This window comes from Dipodomys merriami, unplaced genomic scaffold (genome assembly GCF_024711535.1).
Source record: "Dipodomys merriami isolate MVZ:Mamm:240054 unplaced genomic scaffold, mDipMer1.0.p SCAF_36, whole genome shotgun sequence".
Classification (NCBI taxonomy): domain Eukaryota; kingdom Metazoa; phylum Chordata; class Mammalia; order Rodentia; family Heteromyidae; genus Dipodomys; species Dipodomys merriami.
In genome coordinates, this window is record NW_027205159.1 from 13,116,789 (window position 1) to 13,140,238 (window position 23,450).

General features: G+C 39.6%; 1 pseudogene and 1 gene segment (V, D, J or C); both read left to right on the forward strand.

Moving 5' to 3' along the window:
* Window positions 1-491: 491 nt before the first annotated feature.
* On the forward strand, window positions 492-7,599 carry LOC138804270 (GDP-Man:Man(3)GlcNAc(2)-PP-Dol alpha-1,2-mannosyltransferase pseudogene; annotated as a pseudogene).
* A 14,773-nt stretch (window positions 7,600-22,372) lies between these two features.
* LOC138804272 (immunoglobulin kappa variable 1-9-like) lies at window positions 22,373-22,912 on the forward strand. The segment is given in 2 exon segments: window positions 22,373-22,468; window positions 22,590-22,912. Coding segments are annotated over 2 exon segments (378 nt in total).
* Window positions 22,913-23,450: the final 538 nt, after the last annotated feature.

Here is a 23,450-nt window from a genome sequence, read left to right on the forward strand (position 1 = left end):
TAACTGTCAATCTCTCTATCAACCTACATACCCATGTAGCTTGAGTAATTGAGTGATTGTATCCATAATTAACAAACGGATTCAAGGAAACCAAAGACTTAGAAAATCTGATCTAAATAATTAATTCTACATTTTGGAACTGTTTTTGCTTGAAAAATTGACGTAGATAAAATGCTATCATGAAAAGTGTGTCATGACCCATGTGTAAATTAAAGTTCATTGTATTTAACCAGAGAGGCATTCTGTCCACTGAGCCCCAGAGAGAAACACATTCTCTTCAGGCACTACAGTGCTACCCTGGTATGGTTTTTTTTGTATCTGTGACATCGTGTCTAGGCTGAGATACTGAAATCTGGCATGCTGGTGCAGCTGTGCTGTCCCCTTCCAACCTCTACTGATTTGCATGTGCCCAGAGCACAGCCCACTGCCCTGAGCAGTTCTTGAAAGCTGCTCACATCCTGGACAGGAGTCAGTCCTCGTCAGAACACAGGATGGACATGAAGGCCCCTGCTCAGTTCCTGGGGCTCCTGCTGCTCTGGATTACAGGTAAGGAAAGACAGTGCTGGGAATTTACTCAGAGCATTGTTTTCAGGGAATTGTTTATACAAATTTGTAATTATTATTTTTATGTTTCCAATATCAGGTGCCAGATGTGACATCCAGATGACCCAGTCTCCCTCGTCCCTGTCTGCGTCTCTAGGAGACACAGTCTCCATCATTTGCAGGGCTAGTCAGAGTGTTAACATTTGGTTACACTGGTATCAGCAGAAATCAGGGAAAGCTCCAAAGCTACTGATTTATAAAGCATCCAATTTGCAATCTGGAATTCCATCCAGGTTCAGTGGCAGTGGATCTGGGACAGATTTTACTCTCACCATCAGCAACCTACAGCCTGAAGATGTTGCTACTTATTTCTGTCAACAGAGTAATAGTTCCCCTCCCACAGTGATACAAGCCATAACAAAAACCTCTCAGGGAAGCAGAAGTGAGAGGCTGAGCTGCCCCCACTGCTCCTCCTGGTGCCTCCACCTGCTGACAGAGCTTCTCAGATGCAGCCAGGCTCTGATGGTCATTTGAAGATTTTGGTAGAAAAGGTTATGGACAATCTTCTCCAGCTTACCTCTCTTTCTTGATGCTCAGCCTCAGCAGCATGGCCCTGGCTGTGCCTCTCCTGTCTTGCAAGAGACACAGACTTGTACTTCTGAGGAGTCTGGGATGTGGTATCCAGTTGGGATCACTCAGTAAATGGGAAACTATTATAGGTATATCAAAAGGATTTTTAAATCAAAATGTAAAGAATTTTTGTAGCTCATGAGGTTCTGACCCAGTGATAGACATTTGGGTTAACATAACAAACCTGAGATTTCTAACAAGTTTTTATACTTTGTTGATTTTTGGCAAGGGTGTGGAAGCAATGCAATGGAGGAAGGAACATCTAAACTATTAGAGATGCCTACTTAGCCTATCCATCTAAGTAACAATGGTTCTTTCACATGTAATAAAAAGAAGTTTTGGATCAAATAAAAACATCTGAAATGTTCCAATGAAACTCAAATGATTCTTAGCTATCTCAGTACACATGCAAAGAAGACACAGATACTCTTTAGTCCCATTCCTAGAAATGGTTTCCTGCTCAGCTCCAGTTGCTGCTGATGCTCTGGATCCTGGGTTAAGCACAAATGATGAAGGAAATGGTGTGGGAAGATGAACTCTGGGCTCAATGATCCCATTGTCCATTATGTACATATGTGATATGCAGTCATCTATTCCAGAGTGAAGCATATACTGTTCATCCATGAGAATGTGAAGGTTCCAGAAAAAATAAGAACTTCTACTCTAGAGAAGGCTGATACAGAAAGAGAGGAGGGATGGACAGGAGATATTGATGGATGATGTTTGGTCCAGTACACATATAATTGTCCATCAATCTGTAGGAGGCTCAGAGTAGATCTGGAGGAGATGAAGAATGACAGACAGGGGTAGTGGATCCACTGGATCCTGAAATAATGGGAGAGAAGTGGAAGCTCATGAAACATCTCAGTAAATATTTTCAGAATATTTCCTATTTATTCATTTCATGGTGAACTTTTTTTTAACAAAGTGATACTTTTCTTTTGTGGCAGGAGATTAAAGCCTAGCCTTACATATGATGCATCCAATATCAAATTTTGTATAATGCAGTAAGTGAATTTTAAATTAATAAAAATATGTGGAAGTACATAGGAAGTTGGTAGAGAGACAGTAGTGAGACAGAATATATACAGAAGCGCTTAAATAAACTACAACTTGGACAAATGAAGTGTGATTATTTTCTGTATTTGACAATGATTTCACTATGGTGAGATGACATTTTCTTCTCCCCAAAATGTTAACTTTGATAAACATATTTTTGCCAATCCTAAGACTTGAACTGTAGGCCTGAGCACTGTCCCTGAGATGTTGCTCAAGGCTAGTACTGTACCACTTGAGCCATAGCTTCACTTCTGGCTTTTTGTGGTTAATTGGACAAAAATGTTTCATGGGCTTTCCTGTCTGGGATGGCTTCAAATTACAACTATTAAAGTTCAGCCTCCTAAATAGTTAGAATTACACACTTGATTAAGCTGTGACAGGTTTTGACAAAACTTAAGATATATTTTAAATTGTTCATTGTTATTATGGTTATTTACTACCATTGTTTTGACAAAACTATTCATTGATATTATAGTTATTTACTACTAATGTGATAAATGAAATTTAAGTATAAATAAATCATTTTTACTGGATCTTGTGACCTTATTACAAAGTCAATAACAATGATGCAGTTTGTGTTTAGATGCCCAATTAGGGACATTATTAAAGTCTAGTGAATGCTTTCTGTCAATTTGTATATTAATAATATCCTCCTTTTATATGTTTTAATTCTGTAATTTTGTTTCAATCTGTTTTCCTACATAGGAAATTATATTGTGCTGGTCTATTTAGACTCAGCATTGTCCTGGTGCTCCTGCCTTACTAGAACTACTGGATGTGGTCTGTGTTGTCTAAAGTTTGGAAAGATTTCCAAACTTCTTCCTTCCTTGAAAGCAGAGACAGATCTTAAACCCACAGAAAAAAATGCATCTGCTCCTGCTGCTCATGGAGCGTGGGGGAGAGCTTTAATTTCCAATGGAGGTGATACTTGTGATTTGGGTCCCTTGGGAAAGGAAGGTGTTCAGAAATGAGATACATGCAGTATCTCTAGAGTAAGGACATCTGACTCCAAACACAGCAGTTACTTTTCCTTAATTCTCACCAAAGGAAAAATTGCCATGTTAATGAGACACAATATTATTTGAGAGTGGTAATAAACAGGTCACTGTGCAGTGTTATCTCATCGGAGTCAGTCAAGAGAACCCATGGTCCCATCCTGCTCTGGATCCCACTGTCACTCATCTCAAGGGGAGAGCATATAGGTGCACCCAGAAGTATTCATCCAAGTCACAGAACTCACTTTAGTCTGCCAGGGTGTGGACCCTAAACCACAACATCTGGCACACTGGGAACTATTCAGCTGCATCATTCTTCCTCTTTCTTAATGATGGGCAAGGCAGAGATACACTTAGTTATTCCTTATATTCTTAAAACTAGCAATATTCTGAAAGTCAAGGGTCTCAAGGAATGCTTGGTGAGTAGGCTATATTTTAAAATAATTTTAATAGAAGAAAATATGTCAGGATTCTCCTTGATCTTCCTTTTTCCTCAACTGAATTTTCACATTGGATATTTAGATAAAATTTTGGCTTATCCCATAAGATCATGATGTGAACTCAGTGGTCATTTGCTAAAGAAATATATGTTCTCTGGCCCTGGAGGGTGGAAGTCGGATATGAATGTTCTGCACAGCTGACCCAGCACTTAGCTTCTTACTAGATTTTGATGAAGCATAAGAGAAGTCTTCCTTTGAACTTAAGCACTGATTATACCAATACATGAAAACAGCTTTTGCTGTGTACTAACATGAAATATGGACTCCTGGCTATGGCTGCTCCTCATGGAGACAAGGCAAGACAAAGAGGGTCTAAAATAAAGTTAAAAAATTTATGAGAACCAGACTCTATATGAAGAGAAAGAATAGGTGTGGAGATATCACTTACAAACTAACATAAGTGAATAAAATAATTTCTTGATCATCTGCCTTATCAAAGAGAGAGAAATATTAAGAATTCTGTTGTTAGTCTAGTTAAGATTTACTTTGAAGAAGTGTTTTTACAATTGTAAAAATTACTATGTCAAGTTTAGTATTCTCTGACATTTCTCTTTCATTTATGTGTTATGAGTTTACTCTCTGTAAGGAGGTTTGCTACTCTCTGTGAAAATTTTTTAGACATGAGTGATCTTAATGAGTTTAATTGATTAAACCTTCTCTAACATTGGTTGGTAACTTAGTAATCAAAAGTTAACCTTGTTTCAGTGATATCAGATAAGCTCAGCTAGCTTTTTCCACTTCACCAAGTACAAACTATGGTGTTATTGTATAGAACTCTTGAGAAACAATACTAAAGTGTAATGTTGCTTTCTCTAGAACGACTAGAAGGAGGCAAATCCAAACAGCTATTATCATAGATTGCTGGATACAAATTTCCATCTCATTTGGTCTCTAGTGCATTACATTTTTCCACAGTTCCAGCCATCCACTGGGGAAAAGAGGTTGTTCTGCCCATTGTGGAGCCATCATGGTCTTTATTGGTCTTCTTCCAAAGATAGAAGACGAAGACACTGAAGTTACTTTATTTGCAAGAGAGATACCCTTGCACTCCTCTTCACTCCTCTCACACTGTTGTACTCACTTGATGATTTTCATAGTGCCCTTAAGGAGAACTGTACAACCTGAGTCTGAGATAAAGGCTCAGCTTGTCCTTGCCACCACTGATGAGAACTTTTCAATTCACTGCTAAAAATGAAGTTATGTGTTCATGTCTTGGGTCTGCTAATGCTCTTTATTAGTGGTAAGGTCAGAGGAAGATGAGGATGGATAAAGAGGTTGAAGGTGAGACCTCAGGACCACTGGATCTATTCAGGCACTATTCATAGGTTAGGTACACAAAAATTGTATTCCGGGATGGAGCAGATGAAGTTAATTATATGAGAATGAAAAACATTTCAGATGGAACAAGTCCTGAGCTTTGATGACAATTATAAAAAACATGTAATGGGAAGTATATGTAATATCTAGAGACTCATTTACACTTTGTAAAATCTGTGTATTTTTTTTCAAATGTTGAATGATTTTGTAATATGAGGAAAAACCCTGACAATGATTGGGAATGGATATGTACCCAAAGGAAATTACAGAAAGTTCTGCATTGTTCATACGTAAGCATATATATCTAGTTATTATAATTTCAGAATCCATGGGAATATTGTGATGCCTCTGACTCCACTCTCCCTGCCTGTCACCCTTGACTTCCATCTCCTGCATTTATACTCTAAGTCTTCTACATAGCAATGGATACACCTATTTGAATTGTTTCCTTCAATAGCTGGGCAAGGCTCCACAGTCACTGATCTGTACAGTTGCAAATTGATGTTCTGGGTTCCCAAACATTGACAATCAACAAAGTGAAGACTGAAGATACTGAAGTTTATTTTTGCATGCAAAGTATATGTTTTCCTCCCACAGTGATATGTCCCTAAATTAAAAAAAAATCTCTATTGGGTTTGGACTAGCAGTCCTATTTAAAAGCTTGTCTAGGGAGCATATAGCAAATTCTCTGAACTTAAGGAGGAAGGGTTTGGAAGATGACAGACTATATCATACCCAAGACCTTGGACAATTAGAATGTTGGCTCCATGGCTACTTCAGCTTTCAGCAATTTCCAGAACCAGAATCTATAATCTTCCTGTACTGTTTACAGTATCACTAAGGAACCTATAGGCCATTTCTATAGGTTGGACAGAAATTGCAGAATCAAACCCATCAAAATGATTCAAGAAAAGTTAGTAGCGAGGAATTGAGGAATGAGCCACTAAGCTAGGCTTAAAAGTGAGATTATTTGTTTGCTTTTTTTGTTTTTTAAAAAAGCAAAACTATAGAGAAAGTCAATGTGATACTTCTCAATATCACAACCTCATTCTTCACTGAGATAGAAGAAGCAATCCAAAACATATGGAGAAGTTGGTGGCTACCACTGGGAGCTGGTGCTTGTGCGAGTTATTGCGGTTTTTTATTCATTGTTCCTCCCGGGACTAATTGTATGTGGAGCTTTATGTATATGTTTAGTCCTTGTCCTTTGTGGAATCAGACTGATGCTACAAAGGAAGAAAATGTCATTATCAACCAGCAAAAATGGGAGAAAGCAGATGGTGATTGCATTTTTTCATCCATATTGCAATGCTGGTGGTGGAGGAGAAAGAGTTTTTTGGTGTACTTTAAGAGCCCTTCAGAAAAAGTAGGTATCCTAAGGCAGTATACATTGTTTATACTGGTGATGTTAATGTCGGTGTTCAACAGATACTAGAAGGTGCTTTCAAAAGATTTAACATCAGATTAATTCGTGCAGTGAAATTTGTGTTCTTACAAGAAACACTACCTTGTGGAAGATTCATGCTACCCTCACTTCACACTCTTGAGCTAAAGTCTTGGCTCCATTGTCCTTGGCTGGGAGGCGCTGATGCACTATGTTCCTGATGTTTACATTGATTCCATGGGCCATGCGTTCACATCCCCTCTGTTTAAGTATGTAGGAGGTTACCGAGGTGGAAGTTATGTTCATTACCCCACTATCAGCACTGACATGCTGTCTGTGGTGAAGAATCAAAGTGCTGGGTTTAATAATGCAGCCTTCATTACCAGGAATCCTTTTCACAGCAAAGTAAAATTCATCTACTACTATTTGTTTGCTTGTAATTATGGGCTTGTTGGTTCTTGCAGTGATGTGGTCATCGTGAATTCTTCTTGGACCCTAAACCATATTCTTGCAATTTAGAAGGTTGGGCATTGTACTAACATCCACCTTGTGATGTACAGACATTTCTGGACATTCCCTTACATGAGAAACAGAAAACATTTACTGGTTTCCATTGGCCAGTTTAGGCCTGAAATGAATCAGTCTTTGCAGATCAGAGCCTTTGCTAAATTGCTGTATAAGAAGGCAGCTGAGTCACCCTTTCTATGCAAACTCATCCTCATTGGATGGTGTTGTCACAAAGAAGATGAACTCAGGGTAAACCAACTGAGAAGGCTGGCTGAGTATTTAGGAGTTCAAGAACACATGGAATTTAAAAATTCCACTTGAGGAATTAAAGAATGACTTGTCTGAAGCAATGATTGGTCTGCACACCATGTGGAATGAGCATTTTGGGATTGGAGTTGTGGAGTGTATGGCAGCTGGCACAATTATCCTTGCACACAACTCAGGGGGTCCAAAGCTGGACATCGTTATTCCTCATGAAGGAGATATAACTGGATTGCTGGCTGAGACCGAAGATGGCTATGCTGAGACTATGGCTCATATTCTCCCCCTGTCTGCAGAAAAGAGACTCCAGATCAGAAAAAATGCTCATGCATCTGTAAACACATTCTTGGACCAAGAGTTTGAAGTGACATTCCTGTCATCTGTGGAGAAGTTATTTAAATAATCCTAGATCTGTATATATTAAAGGTATTTTATATTAAATAGTTGGGTTTATAGATATATGTCAGAGTTAAAGCACATGCTCCATATGGGTGAGGGCCTGGGTTCAATCCCCAGCACCAAAACTTAAAATGGTTAAATACCCCTTCATATGTAAATACTTTTCTATACTTATTTCTGTTATAATCAAGTTAGTCTGAACAGTGTTCTTAGCAGTATGTGTATAGAAAAGGTATTTATTTCATTGAGAAAAGGCCAAATTACCTAAATGGAAAATGCACACTTACATAATCTAACATAATAATTTAGATTAATATGTGGTCTTCAGTTTTACAAAATACAGAACTGAAAGAAAACATTAACAACTGAATTTGGTATAATCCTTATTTTTATGTTTTATCTGTTTTTTTTTGTTGTTTTGTTTTTGTTTTTATCTGTCAGTCATAGGGCTTGAAATCTGGGCCTGGGCGCTGTCCCTCAGCTCTTCAGCTCAAGATGAAAGCTCTACAGCTTGAGCTACAGCGCCACTTCCAGTTTTCTAGTGGTTTATTGGAGATAGGAGTCTCAGTCTTTCCTGCCTGGGCTGGCTTTAAACTACAATCCTCAGATCTCAGCCTCCTGAGTAGTTAGGATTACAGGCGTGAGCCACCGGCACCCGGCTTTTTATCTGTTTTTGAAATCACTCAAAGAACAGAAAAAAAATTTCTTTATTTGATCAAAAAAATTCATATGGAAAAATTAAAAACCATGAATAGCAAAAAAAATCCTTAACAGAAAGAACAGTGCTGGAGGAAAATCAATTCCAAATTTCACACTCTACTACAAAGCCATAGTAAGCAAAACAGCTTGGTACTGGCACAAGAACAGAAATGAGGAACAATGGAATAGCACTGAAGACCCCAAAATGAACCCACAGACCTATAGCCACCTAAATTTTGATAGGGAGCTAAAGACATAGAATGGAAGAAAGATATCCTTTTCAGTAAATGGTTCTGGAAAAAATGGTTAATCACACGTAGAAAACTAAAACTAGATCTATATATATCACCCTGCACCAGAATCAACTCCAAATGGATCAAAGACCTCAGAGTCAAAGTAGACTTACTGAAAACATTACAGGAAGGAATAGGAGAAACTCTAGGTCTCCTTGACACAGACTGAAGACCCAGAAACACAACAAATCAAGAAAGGTTGGACAAATGGAATTGTATGAAACTGCAGAGCTTCTGCATGGCAAAGGACATAGCTAGCAAGATATACAGAAAGCCCACAAACTGAGAAAAGATCTTCACTCACCATTAAATGGGTCAAGGGTCTCATATCTAAAATATACTTGGAACTGAAAAAGCTAAATCTCCCAAAAACAAATCCTCAAAGAAACAACTGCCCAATTAATAAGTGGGCTAAAGACTTAAAAAGAAACTTCTCTGAAGAAGAATTAAGAATGGCCAATAGATACATGAAGAAATGCTTAACTTCTCTAGTCATAAGAGAATTGCAAATCAAGACAACATTGAGAGTCCACCTCACCCCAGTTAGAATGGCTTTAATCAAGAAATCTAGTAACAACAGATGCTGGAGGGGATGTGGCCAGAAGGGAACACTACTGCATTGTTGGTGGGAGTGTAAACTTGTTCAACCACTCTGGAAATGTAATCATTCACTGACTTTCCAGCATGGTGCTGATGCTGGAAGACTGACAGTCAGCTGTCATCACCATTTCCCATCTCAAAAATTTTTAAGTGAAGGTGCTGGAGCTTCCTTGGAAGTATTTTCAGTCGTTGTTATTGGTTCTAAGATCACAGCAACAAAACTTCATCATAATTTGGTACATAGAAAATAACAATTACATTAAATACTGTCAACATTTGACAAGTAGTGGAACATCTTTCTTGAAAAATGCATACACAGATTAGTCCCGGATTTGAATAGGACGATGGCAGCGCTCTCACAGGCAGTCACACTACGCGTCTCTGACCAAAAAAAGAAGATATAGATGCACAGCCACACTTTACCTAAAGAGATCCACTCCAATCAAACTAAACATCTAAAGGCTTTTCCTAGTACAAGAGGTCTATCCTAATAGGCAAATAAGGAAAGTGAAAAGAGAAACAGTGAATGGGACCCCTGCATAGCAGCTGCACCATGGGAAACTGAGCCCCTCACTATGAATTTTTGCAGATTTTAGGCAGAGGAGCACCCCCACACTGAAGAAAGTACTCAACACCAGACCCATCAAAAGTTAGGAGGGAATCTGGTGAAGACCTCAGAATCTGCAAATGGCCCCCACTCTAACCCGCCTCCCTGCTCCCGCCCCCAGGGCGGCTATTGGTAAAGAGTGGATTCAGCAATCCAGCCATTGCAATAGGTAGAAATTAGCACCATGTGGTAAGCCCCCAAAGTCATCTCATGCCTGCAGTGCTGGCTGGATCCCCATGGGCCCCCCATCAATCCCATACAAGGTCCCCAGGAAACTACAACCACAGCCAATCCTTGCTCCATGGCTGACGTCCCTGCCAAATGGGCACTCTGCTGGGACCTGCTCCTTCTCTTCTACCACTGGGAGCAGAACCCCGGGCTCTTGCAGCATCATCAAGCTGCTGTGGGCACCACCACTGACATAGTTTGCAGCCACAGGCAGCCACCCCCACTACTGCCCACTGCCTCCCACCACCTCTGCTACTGAAGTAAAATCCACAAAGCAAACACCCTCATATAAAGGCAGGAGTTGCAATCCTAATATCAGATAAAATAGACTTCAAATTAAAATCAATGAGAAGAGATAAAGAAGGTCACCACATACTAATTAAGGGATCTCTACTTCAGGAGGATATTACAATTCTAAATATCTATTCACAAAATAACGGAGCACACAAATTTATCCAAGAAATAGTACTATCCCTCAAATCACACAAAGATCCCAAAACAATCATTGTTTTGGACTTTATCATACCACTATCCCCAAAAACTCAACAGAGATACCTCGATCTTAACATCCATATAGATCAACTAGATTTAACAGACATGTACTGAATATCTCCCCAAGCAGCATCAGATTACACCTTCTACTCAGCAGCACATGAAACATTCTCCAAAAAAGACCACATTGTAGGCCACAAAGAAAATTTGTCCAAATTCAGAAACATTGAAATTATGCCTTGCTTTTTCTCAGACCATAAGGGAATAAAATTAGAATTCAAAATCAAAAGCTACCAAAGGAAATCCTGTAACACATGGAGGCTGAACAACACACTGTTGAACCACTAATATATCATGGAAGAGATTAGAAAGGAAATTCAAATGTTCATGCTATGTAACAAAAATGACCACACAAACTACCAGTTCCTCTGGGACACAGCTAAGGCAGTATTCAGAGGCAAGTATTCAGAGGTCCTACCTACATTAACAAATTGGAGGGACATGACACTAACAATTTAAGGAGGAACCTAAAGCTCCTTGAAAAGAGCAACAAGATGAACCTCAAACGAGTAGATGGAAACAAATAATTAAAATTAAATCAGAATTAATTCGAGTCCAAAAAGCTATAGAAAGAATCAACACAACAAATAGTTGGTTCTTCGAAAAAATTAATAAAATTTACAGACCCTTGGAAAATCTTATTAGAAAAAAAGAGAACACATCCAAATAAACAAACTCAGGGATGAGAATGGAAACATCACTATAGAAAAAAAAAAAACAAGATTCAGAATATAATAAGGGGATACTTCTCAAACATTTATGCAAGTAAGTATGAGAATCTGAAAAATATGGACAAATTAAGCCAAGATGACTTCAACCAAAATAACACATCTATGTCAACCATTCAAATAGAAACAGCAAAAAGAGACCTCCCAGCCAAGAACAGGCCAGGAACGGATGGATTTACAGCTGAATTCTACAAGGCATTCAAAGCAGAACTCACACTAATACTCCTCCAACTCTTCAATGAAATTGAAAGTGAAAATTCACTACCAAACTCTTTCTATAAAGCCAGCATAACCCTCATCCTAAAATCAGGCAGGGACTCATCAAAGAAAGAGAATTATAGACCCATTTCTTTGATGAACATCGATGAAAAACTTCTCAACAAATTTTGGCCAATTGACTTCAACAACTTATCAAAAAACTCATACACCACAATCAAACAAAATTCATTGCAGGAATGCAAAGCTGGTTCAATTTATGCAAATCAATTGATATAATTAATCACATCAACAAGAGCAAGAATATGAACCACATGGTTATCTTAATAGATGCAGAAAAAGCATTTGACAAGATCCAATACTGCTTTATGATGAAAGCTCTGGAAAAAATAGGAATTCATAGGAACATTCCTCAATATAATAACGGCAGTGTATGACAAACCTACAGCCAGCATTATACTTACTTCAATAAGTTAAAGCCATTTCCTCTAAATTCACGAATGAGAAAAGGACCTCTCTCTCTCTACTTCTCTTCAACCTAGTATTAGAATGTGTAGCTAAGGCAATACGACAGGATGTAAATATAAAGAGGATCCAAATTGGGAAAGATGAAGTAAATGTCTCCCTCTTTGCAGATGACATGATCTTGTATTTAAAGAACCCCACGGAATCCACTCCCAAGTTACTTGAGCTGATCAGAGACTTTGGCAAAGTAGCAGGGCTTTCCTGTATGCCAATAATGAGAAGAGCACAGATGAAAATAGGAAAGCAACCCCTTTGTAATAGCCCTACAAAAAATAAAATACTTAGGAGTTAACTTAGCAAAAGAGGTGAAGGATCTCCATGATGACAACTTTAAAAACCTGAAAAGGAAATTAAAGCAGAACTAAGCAAGTGGAAAAACCTCCCATTCTCCTGGATTGAGCAAATCAACATAGTAAAAATGCCAATACTGACAAAGGCTATCTAAAAATGCAATACCTATCAATATCCCAACCTCAGTCTTCAATGAAATAGAGGAAGCAATCCAAAAATTCATATGGAACAATAAAAGAGCCCGAGTAGCAAAAAAAAGTCCTTAATAGAAAGAACAGCACTGGAGGAATATCAATTCCAACTTTCAAATTCTACTACAAAGCCATAGTAATAAAAACAGCTTGGCAGTGGCACAAGAACAGACATGAGGAGCAATGAAATATGACTGAAGTCCCAGAAATGAACCCACAGACCTATAGCCATCTAATCTTTTACAAGGGAGCTAAAATGTTTTTTTTTTTCTTTCTTGAGATTGTTTCTAACATATTTATAAGATGATTTCTTTGTTGCTTTGTATGTCTCTCCCCCACGGTACAACCCCTAGGTTCATTGTATTTGATGTTGATATAATTTGTGGAGGGGAACGGCAAGAAAAAAACGTTTAAATAGGGATACAGGTGGACCCATTGCAACAAAGAGTTATACAAGTTGTTATGTTGAAAAATGAACTCCACAACTTTGAGGGGGGCAGAGGAGGGGAAGATGAGAAGGGATGGGAAGGGGAAACAAAGGAGGACGCAACAATGCTTGATATGAAATGTACTCATTAGCATTGAGTTCCGGGAAGATGGCGGAGGAGAAGCTGGAATCTGAACAAGCTCTCGCATAGAAAGCAGTTTTAGAGTTCCAGTGAACAGTCCTAAGCCAGAGAATCACACCAAGTGTGCCATCACAGGACAGAGAGTTAGACAAGAGAGGGGAAGCCAAGGAAACGCATCAGCTGCCACTCCGGCGGCGGGGTCGCAGCGGCGACCACCGCCGCAGAGTCATACCTGAGACACAGAGAGTCGGGGACGAAGGAGCCAGACAGCAGACGAGCGGATTCTACTCAACACCAACAAGAACCGACAAGGAGCGAACATCTTCATCCTGCTGTTTGCAGACCAGAGACGACCCAGGATCCAAGACTCGGCGTGAGTACAAGCCCGACATCCTCACTCCTCAGGGAGCAGAGGAGGGAAGGCCACCCCTCCCCCCCAGCACCGGTGATCTCCATCTTGGATACCGACAAAGCTCGGAGGAGCTGCTCGCTCCAGCTCAGGCCTTGGAATAAAATGAGTCATTTAGCAGGTCACAAGAACTTAATGGCGAAGTGACCTGCCAGACTCAGCTCCATCCAGGGAAAAGTCACCCAGCTCAGGTGCCAGCCATCGGAGTGCCTTCCCTCACTGGGTAACCAGAGCCAGAGGCTGCCCCTCCCTCTAGCAGCCACCACAATCAATTGAAAAACAGAAACCCTGAGAATGGCTCCAGGCTGGGCGCTGTGAGCTTTATCACAAAATAGCCCCAGGGAAAAGCTACTGTTTGTTGAAAGGCCTCAACTCTACCCAGAACCTAGCCTCATCACCACATCCCCCTCTTTTGTGACTCTCAAAGCAGACCACCCTCCCAGAAAACTAACCTGGGAGGGGGATCTCAAAATCTTGGGTAAAGCAGAGCATTTTTCTGCCTCTTCCAACCAACGGACTTAAGAAACCAATCAAGCCACAGGACCTCAAGCTGACCAGAGACCCCAACAAGAGACTGGTTGCAGACAAAAGGGAGATACAGGATTCTTCCCACTCCTCCCCCCCCCAAAAAAAAAAATCAAAAGACATTTTTTTCTTTTTTTTTTCTTCTTCTTCTTCTTTTCTTTTTTTTTTGCTTGTTTTTTGTTTTTTGTTACCATATATATATATATATATATATAAATTTTTTTCCCTTCTAAAACTTTTATTAATCTTTAATTTTTCCCTCTTCTGAAAAAATAATTGTTTTCCAGTAACTTTTTTTTTTCTCATCTTATAATTTTTATTTTAGGAATAGGTGAATGAGAGTTTTCCTTTCTTTTCTTGTCTTCTTTCTCTTTTTCTTTCTTTCTTAATTATCTTTTTGTTTTTTATCTAGCTCTACTGAACTTCTGATCTTTTCTTCTCCCTTTCCCATCCTTAAAGTTTTTCACATCTCCTCTATGTCCCTCCCCTTCTCTGAACATATTCACATTCCTCTCTAAATAGACGGTCTTTTAACCTCTATAATAACATAAATTTTTACATTTTTATTCTTTTTCTGGTCTCTCTTTATTCCCCTTTCTGTCTCTTCTTTTTCTCTCTCTCTCTACTTGCATCCTACCCAACCCATTTCCTGCACTGTGATTAGGACATAGTTAACTCTCCCTGTGCCTCCCCACACCAATCTATTCCTATTTTTTACCCACATCTCTCCCTAATCCTAATAATTTCTGGTTTTCCAAATTCTTTTCTGCGGTTCGAAGTCCTTTAACATATAGTCGTTTGATGTTGAATAGATGTATCTGTTGAACTAGATTGTATCTGTAGACTATTGACTGTACAAATGCAAACTTTGGTTGTTGGTTGCCTTAAGATAGTGTTCTAGCACAAAACTGGTGCAATCTTTATCTCAAATGGGCCGAGTAAGCCGGAAAAACACAAGAAAAATGGCAAATTCGGGTATGTCAATTCCCAACCTTGATAATCAGGGATTAGAACAGATAAAGAATAATCCAGAGGAGAGTTCCCAAATAGCTCTACAAACACTAATAGCAAACATGATAAATGAGAAGTTTGACAATGTACAAAGGACTCTGTATGAGCGTGATAGGGAGAGAGAGGAGGCATCCCAGAAGTTTATACAGGAATATCATAAGCGTGAGGAAGCTTCTCAAAAACTGATACAGGATTTGCGTGAACAACTTGAGAATACTCAAAGAGAAAGGGAGGAATGGCATGAGCAGGCAGAGAACACTCAAAGAGAACTGCAGGAATCCCACAGAAGGGAGGAAACTAATCAAAGAGTAATTCACGAATTAAGAGACCAGGTAGAGAATACACAAAGATCACTAAAGGCATTCATGGAATCCATTAACAAAGAGCTGAAGGAAGTCAGGGAGACCACAAAGGGAATGCTGAATGGAACCCAAAAGAAGGAATGGGAGTCCAAAGAAACCATAACCAATCAACTAAGTGATTTGAGAACAAACACTGAACACCAAATTAAGGAAGTAAAGAGATTCATACAAGACCTAAAACAGAGCTTCAACAAAGAACTTGAAGCCATCAAAGCTGACCAATTAGAAGGAAAAGAGATAAAAAACAAAGTAGAGAGTCTTGACAGCAGGTTAGACCATGCAGAAGATCGAATCTCAGGGATTGAAGACAGCCTAGATATTATAGAGAAAGAACATACAACCATCCAAGACAAGTCCAAGAAATATGATAGGTCTATCCAACACCTGGAAGACACCATCAGAAGGCCCAATCTAAGGATAATGGGTGTAGAGGAGCACCTAGAAACAGAAGTTAATGGTCTAGGAAATTTGTTCAACAGGATCCTAGCAGAGAACTTCCCAAACATACAAAAAGGTAGGCCTATTCAGATACAAGAAGCTTTTAGAACCCCAAATAGACCAGACCAGAATAGGACATCCCACTGTCACATTATAATCCACACAGGATCAACCCAGATCAAGGAAAAGATCCTTAAAGCTGTCAAGGAGAAAAGGTTAATCACCTATAAAGGGAAACCAATTAGAATTACTCAGATTTCTCAGCAGAGACAATCAAAGCAAGAAGAGCCTGGAATGACGTATGCCATGCCCTAAAAACAAACAACTATCAACCAAGAATACTGTACCCAGCTAAACTCTCCTTCATAACTGAAGGCCAAATAAAAACCTTCCATAGCAAAGAAAAATTGAAACAATACATCTCCACCAAACCAGCCCTACAAAAGATTCTTAAAGATGTCCTACACATAGAAAACCAACAAGAACGCAACAAAGGCCAAGAAACTGCACCCAAACTGAGAATCCAAGAACCTTAGGAAGAACCCAGTTTTCACAGCGCACAAGAAGGTGGATAACATGGCAGGAACTCCCAAATACCTCTCAGTCCTATCTCTTAACGTTAACGGACTGAACTCTCCAATTAAGCCACATAGACTGTCTAGTTGGATTAAAAAACAAGACCCTTCTATCTGCTGCCTGCAGGAGTCACATCTTGCCCGTAAAAACAAACATATTTTCAAGGTTAAAGGCTGGAACAAAATCTACCAAGCAAACGGCCCTCATAAACAGGAGGGAGTTGCAATCCTAATATCAGATAAAATAGACCTCAAATTAAAATTTGTGAGAAGAGATAAAGAAGGTCGCTACATACTGATTAAAGATCTCTCCTTCAGGAGGATATTACAATTCTAAATATCTGTTCTCCAAACAATGGAGCACCCAAATTTATCAAAGAAACACTACTTTCCCTCAAATCCCATATAGATCCAAAGACATTAATTGTTGGGGATTTTAACACACCACTCTCCCCACTAGATAGATCAACTCGGCAAAAACTCAACAGAGAAACCGCAGATCTAAACAGCTGCATAGATCAACTAGACTTAACAGACATTTACCGAACATTTCACCCAGCAGCATCAGAATACACATTCTTCTCAGCACCACATGGAACGTTTTCTAAAATAGACCACATTTTAGGCCACAAAGCAAACTTGTCTAAATTCAGAAACATTGAAGTTATACCTTGCATTCTCTCTGACCACAAGGGAATAAAATTAGAACTCAACACCAAAAGCCACCAAAGAAAGTCCGGTATCACATGGAGGCTGAACAACACACTGCTGAATCATGAGTGGGTCATGGAAGAGATTAGAAAGGAAATTCAAATGTTCATGCTATTCAACAAAAATGAACACACCAATTACCAGCTCCTCTGGGACACAGCAAAGGCAGTACTCAGAGGCAAGTTTATAGCTCTAAGCTCCTACATCAACAAATTGGAGAGATCGGAAATTAACAATTTAATGACACATCTAAACCTCCTTGAAAAAGAGCAGCAAGATAAACCCCAATCCAGTAGACGGAAAGAAATAATCAAAATTAAATCAGAATTAAATGAATTAGAATCCAAAAAAACTATAGAAAGAATCAACAAAACAAAGAGTTGGTTCTTCGAAAAACTTAACAAAATTGACAGACCCTTAGCAAACCTTATCAGAAAAAGGAGAGAACACACCCAAATTAATAAACTCAGAGATGAGAATGGAAACATCACCACGGAAACAACCAAGATTCAGAACATTATAAGGGAATACTTCTCAAAACTTTATGCTAATAAGTTTGAGAACTTGACAGAAATGGACCTTTTCCTAGCAAATATTGACATGCCAAAACTAAACCAAGATGAGTTAAACCAGCTTAACAGGCCCATATCAAGCATTGAAATAGAAACAGCAATAAGAGACCTCCCAGCTAAGAAAAGTCCAGGACTAGATGGTTTTACAGCGGAATTTTACAAGGCCTTCAAAGCAGAGCTCACACCAATACTCCTCCAACTCTTCAATGAAATTGAAAGAGAAAGCTCACTACCGAACACATTCTATGAAGCCATCATAACCCTCATCCCAAAACCAGGCAGGGACTCATCAAAGAAAGAGAACTATAGACCCATTTCTTTGATGAACATTGATGCAAAACTTCTCAACAAAATTTTGGCCAATCGACTTCAACAATTCATCCAAACAATCATACACCATGATCAAACAGGATTCATTTCAGGGATGCAAAGCTGGTTCAATATATGCAAATCAATTAATATTATTCATCACATCAACAGGAGCAAGGATAAGAACCACATAGTTATCTCAATAGATGCAGAAAAAGCATTTGACAAGATCCAACACCCCTTTATGATGAAGGTTCTGGAAAAATTAGGAATCCATGGAACATTCCTCAATACAATAAAGGCTGTATATGACAAACCTACAGCCAGCATTATACTCAATGGTGAAAAACTAAAGCCATTTCCTCTTAACTCAGGAACAAGACAAGGATGCCCACTCTCTCCACTTCTCTTCAATCTAGTATTAGAATGCCTAGCTACAGCAATAAGACAAGATGCAGACATAAAGGGGATCCAAATAGGGAAAGAAGAAATAAAACTCTCCCTCTTTGCAGATGACATGGTCTTGTATTTAAAGAATCCCATAGACTCCACTCCCAAATTACTCAAGCTGATTCAAAACTTTGGCAAAGTAGCAGGTTATAAAATTAACCCCCAAAAATCAATGGCTTTTCTATATGCCAACAATGAGAAAAGTGTGGCTGAGATTAGGAAAGCAACTCCATTTGTAATAGCCCCACAAAAAATAAAATACCTAGGAATTAACTTAACCAAAGAAGTGAAGGACCTCTATGATGAAAACTTTAAAATCTTGAAAAAGGAAATCAACACAGAACTTAAAAACTGGCAAAACCTCCCATGCTCCTGGATTGGCAAGATTAACATCGTGAAAATGGCAATACTTCCCAAGACTATCTACAAATTCAACGCGATACCTATCAAAATTCCACCCTCATTCTTCAAGGAAATAGAAGAGGCAATCCAAAAATTCATATGGAACAATAAAAGACCCCGAATAGCAAAAACGCTCCTCAACGGAAAGAACACTGCTGGAGGAATATCAATACCAAATTTCAAACTCTACTATAAAGCCATAGTAATCAAAACAGCTTGGTATTGGCATAAGAACAGACCTCAGGACCAATGGAATAGAATTGAAAACCCAGAAATGAACCTACAGACCTATAGCCATCTAATCTTCGATAAGGAAGCTAAAACAATAGAATGGAAGAAAGACAGCCTCTTCAGTAAATGGTGCTGGCAAAATTGGTTAACTACATGTAGAAAACTAAAGCTAGATCCTTATATATCACCCTGCACCAGAATCAACTCCCACCACATGCTCAGGAGCTTTATCACTGCTCCTCAGTTCAGCCAGTCTCTCCTCTCCCATGTCAAGTCCTCCCACATCTCTGTCACTGACACATTGAAGGTTCCACAGCCCCACCTGATGGTAATAAGCAAAACAGCTACAGATCTCAAACTGTATTGGGGCAGTTGTTCATTTACTCCCACCCCAAACACAAAGAAATTACTATTATACACTAATAGTATCAGGAACGATCATCAACCCTGAAATCTTGAGCATATCAAAGAAAATCAATGATCTCATAGAGCGTTCAATTTAATGATATTGACAGACATCACATGAACAAAGACTGTTCTGGCTGTTCCTAACTTGGACTTTGAAGATTCTTACCCCTTTTTCTGTGCTGTCTAGGCCTTTGAACTTAAGGCCTGGATGCTGTCCCTGAGCTGTACTGCTTGAGCCACATTTCTACTTTTGGTGTTTAATTGGAGGTAAGAGTCTCACAGAGGTTTTTGTCTGAGCTGGCATTGCACTGTGATCCTCAGATCTCCATCTTCTGAGTGGTTATCTATCCACATTGGGCCTGTGTTTTGCATCATGAAGAGAAGTTCTACAGAGGTTGGCATGTAATATATGAGCACCGTATAACAAAGATCATTGGATTTTAGGCTTTATTCAAATCCAGACTTGGGCATCTCTCTCTCTGTCTCTCGCTGTCTGTCTCTGTCTCTGTCTCTGTCTGTGTCTCTCTCTATCTCTCTCTCTCTTTCTCTATCCTTTTCCCCCTTTCCCCAAAGTTCCAAGGGATTTATAGGCTCTTATGTTATGAAAAAGGATGGAAGCGCAAACATACATTGTTTTGTATCACAGCTACATATAAGAGTACTCCTAATACAAATGTTTCTTTTTCTTAGCATTCTCCCATTTAATGCATTGTCACAGAGGTTTCAGCCCATTGTAAACAAAAGTTTTCCCAAAGGCCACTCACTTTATGTTCTTGCTTCGGTGTAGTATGGATTGATCCTCATGTGAGAAGGCCTCCCCACTTACTCTAACTTCACTGTCTGCAGTCTTTGTCCTCACTCTCTGAAGATGTTCACTCTATATTTTTAGCTCCAGTTCCTAGTCTTCATCCTTGGGCAGGTTGCATTTTACCCTTTCCATGCCTATTTGACTCATAATCCCTAAACTCAGTCATTAAAAACACCATCACTTAGTAGACACCTTCACCTAGACAATAGACAAAATGGATAATGTAGGAACACACAGATGTGTGAAATGGAGTACACTGAAGTAGATATGAGTCCATGGTTTAGAGAACACCTCAGCTTCTGAGGGGCCTCAGCTTCAGATAATAAAGATAGGACATATATGACACCCAAAAGCTTAGGAAATGTCTGGTGTAGAAATGTGTAATGCTCACTAAGGTAGAAATAGCATCAAATTCTTTCCTTAGTAGAAGCCTGGGTTGGTTAGGGGAGCTTATGTGAACTATCCTGGAGGGAGGTATTGGGAAAGAGCATTCACCAGAGCAGAAAAACAATCATTTATCAGGAGTGTGCAGGGCACCAATGCAAAGACCAGGGGATGGTCTATGCCTTGCAGATCATGATTTTTTATTGCATCAATTTTGTTTTTGCATAGTATTTTTAAAGTAAAATTTTAGCCACCTAGCTACCTAGGCAGCTTTCTGGATTTTCTTTCCTTCCTTGCTTGTATTCTTTCCTTAAATTTCTATTTCTTTTCTTTTTTCTACTTCCCTACATATGTACCTTTCTATCTGTCTACTTCTACCTAGCCAACTACCTACCTACCTATGATTAGTATTATCACGTATCAATTTCTGAGTAATACTGATTATGATTGTTCTTTGGGATAGGACAGGGAAACAGTGAAAACTCTGGGAATCTGGACTCATAATATCTAGTAACAGAGCAGCAGTCTTCTATAATGATTTTAATTGTAAAACTGTTTAATTTTTTTCTGAGTGACTGAATTATATAAAAAGCTGTCATGAAAACCATAGCATGGGGCTGAGAGGGTGGCTCCGTGGTAGAGTGCTTGCCTTATATGCATGAGGTCCTGGGTTCAATTCCCCAGCACCAAATAAGCAGTGGAAGTGGCGCTGTGGCTCAAGTGGTAGAGTGCTTGCCTTGAGCTGAAGAGCTGAGGTACAGTGCCCAGGCCCAGAGTTCAGGCCCCACAACCAACTGTGAAAAAATGAAAAAAGAAAACCATAGCATGGATCATGTCAAAATTAAAATGCATTTTTTAAAAAAAAGAGCAGTAGAGAACAATAGAGTCAATCTGCCTTAGGTTTCCAAGGAAAAATATTTTCTTTTTTTTTTTGTATAAATGCATAGATTTTCATTTTCTTTTCTTTCCTTTATTTTTTGAGGGACTAAAGTTTATTTAACATTTAAAAATGTTTCACTTCACTAACATGACAGACAGATCCTGTACAAGTAGTTAAAATCCAGGGTTAGGGCAGGAGAGATCTTAACCTATTTCAGAGGTGGAGTGAGGGAGCTGAGCAGGCCTTCAGGATGGGTCAGGCTCCTCCACTAGGTGGAGAGAGGAAGCTTCAGACTCATTGCCATCAGGAGTCAGGCTTAATGCTCACAAAGAACAAAGAGCTAGATACATTGGGAACTGATATCAGATGAGTCATTGGGGAGGTCAGTGGTTGTTTCTTCAGTATGAAAAAAGAAGTTGTCTGGGGTGGGAACGGGGGCTGGAGACTAAGAGCCACCATTCCACAAAGGTCCCCTTCTTTTCCATTAACATTGTCCCTTCATTTTCTTTTAATATATACTTTATTGTAAAGATACTGTACAGAGGAGTTACAGTTACGTGAGTAAGGTAATGAGTCCATTTCCTATTGATCATTGTCACACCCTCCTTTAAAAACATTTTCTGAGGACAAATTTGTTCTGTGCAGGTCTCTAGAGACTCCACCCCTGGTGACTTTAGTTCTGGGCTTTGACAGGCCTTTCAGCCAGCCTGCTTCTGGGCCAGGCCTGCAGCTCTGCCCACTGCTTGAGGATTTGCATGTGCCTAGAGCACAACCTACTGCCCCGAGAATTTCTTTATAGTCTGCTCACACCCTGTGCAGGAGTCAGTTGCAGTCAGCATACAGCATGGACATGAGGGCCCCTGCTCAGCTCCTGGGGCTCCTGCTGCTCTGGCTCCCAGGTAAGGAAGGAGATGCTAGGAATTTACTCAGCCCATTGTTAACAGTGTTGCCTCATTCTTCATGAACGGTCTCAGAGCAAAATTAATTGTGTTGATATTTGTCTTTTGTTTCCAATATCAGGTGCCAGAGGTGACATCCTAATGACCCAGTCTCCATCCTACTTGTCTGCGTCAGTAGGAGACAGAGTCGCCATCACTTGCAGAGCCAGTCAGGGCATTGGTACTAATTTACATTGGTATCAGCAGAAACCAAGGAAAGCTCCTAAACTTTTGATTTATTGGGCAAATAGCTTGCAAACTGGGTTCCCATCCAGATTCAGTGGCAGTGGATCTGGGGAAGAGTACACTCTCACCATCAGCAGCCTTCAGCCTGAAGACTTTGCAACTTATTACTGTCAACAGGGTAGTAGGTACCCTCCCACAGTGATACATGCCATAACATAAACCTCCCAGGGAAGCAGAAGTGAGAGGTTGGGCTGCCCCAGCTGCTCCTCCTGGGGCCTCTGCCTGAAGATAGTGCTTCTCAGATAGAGCAAGGCTCTGAGGTTCAGTGGGGGTTTGGTGCAGGTCGTCAGTGACAATCCTGTCAATTTTATCTTTCTTCCATTTCAGCCTCAGGGGCACCAACCAGACAAGGTTTCTGTTGTCTTACAAAAAACACAAGTCTGTATTTCAGAGCGTCTGTGATGTGGTATTCAGGTGGATATGATTTCTACTTGGTCACAAGAGATAATTTGCCTTCTCTTTCCTCCTCTTAAACTGCTGCAAGCACTTCCTGACTTGCATAGTGTTTTCCCTTCTATGTCTGAGATGAAGGCTCAGCTTGACTTTGTCTTAACATATTAGTACTCCTCTGTTCACTCTTTAAAATGAGGTCTTGCTGGGTACTGGTGGCTCATGCTGGGTACTGGTGCCTCAATCCTAACTACTTATGAAGCTGAGATCTAAGTACCTCAATTCAAAGGCAGCTTGGGCAAGAAAG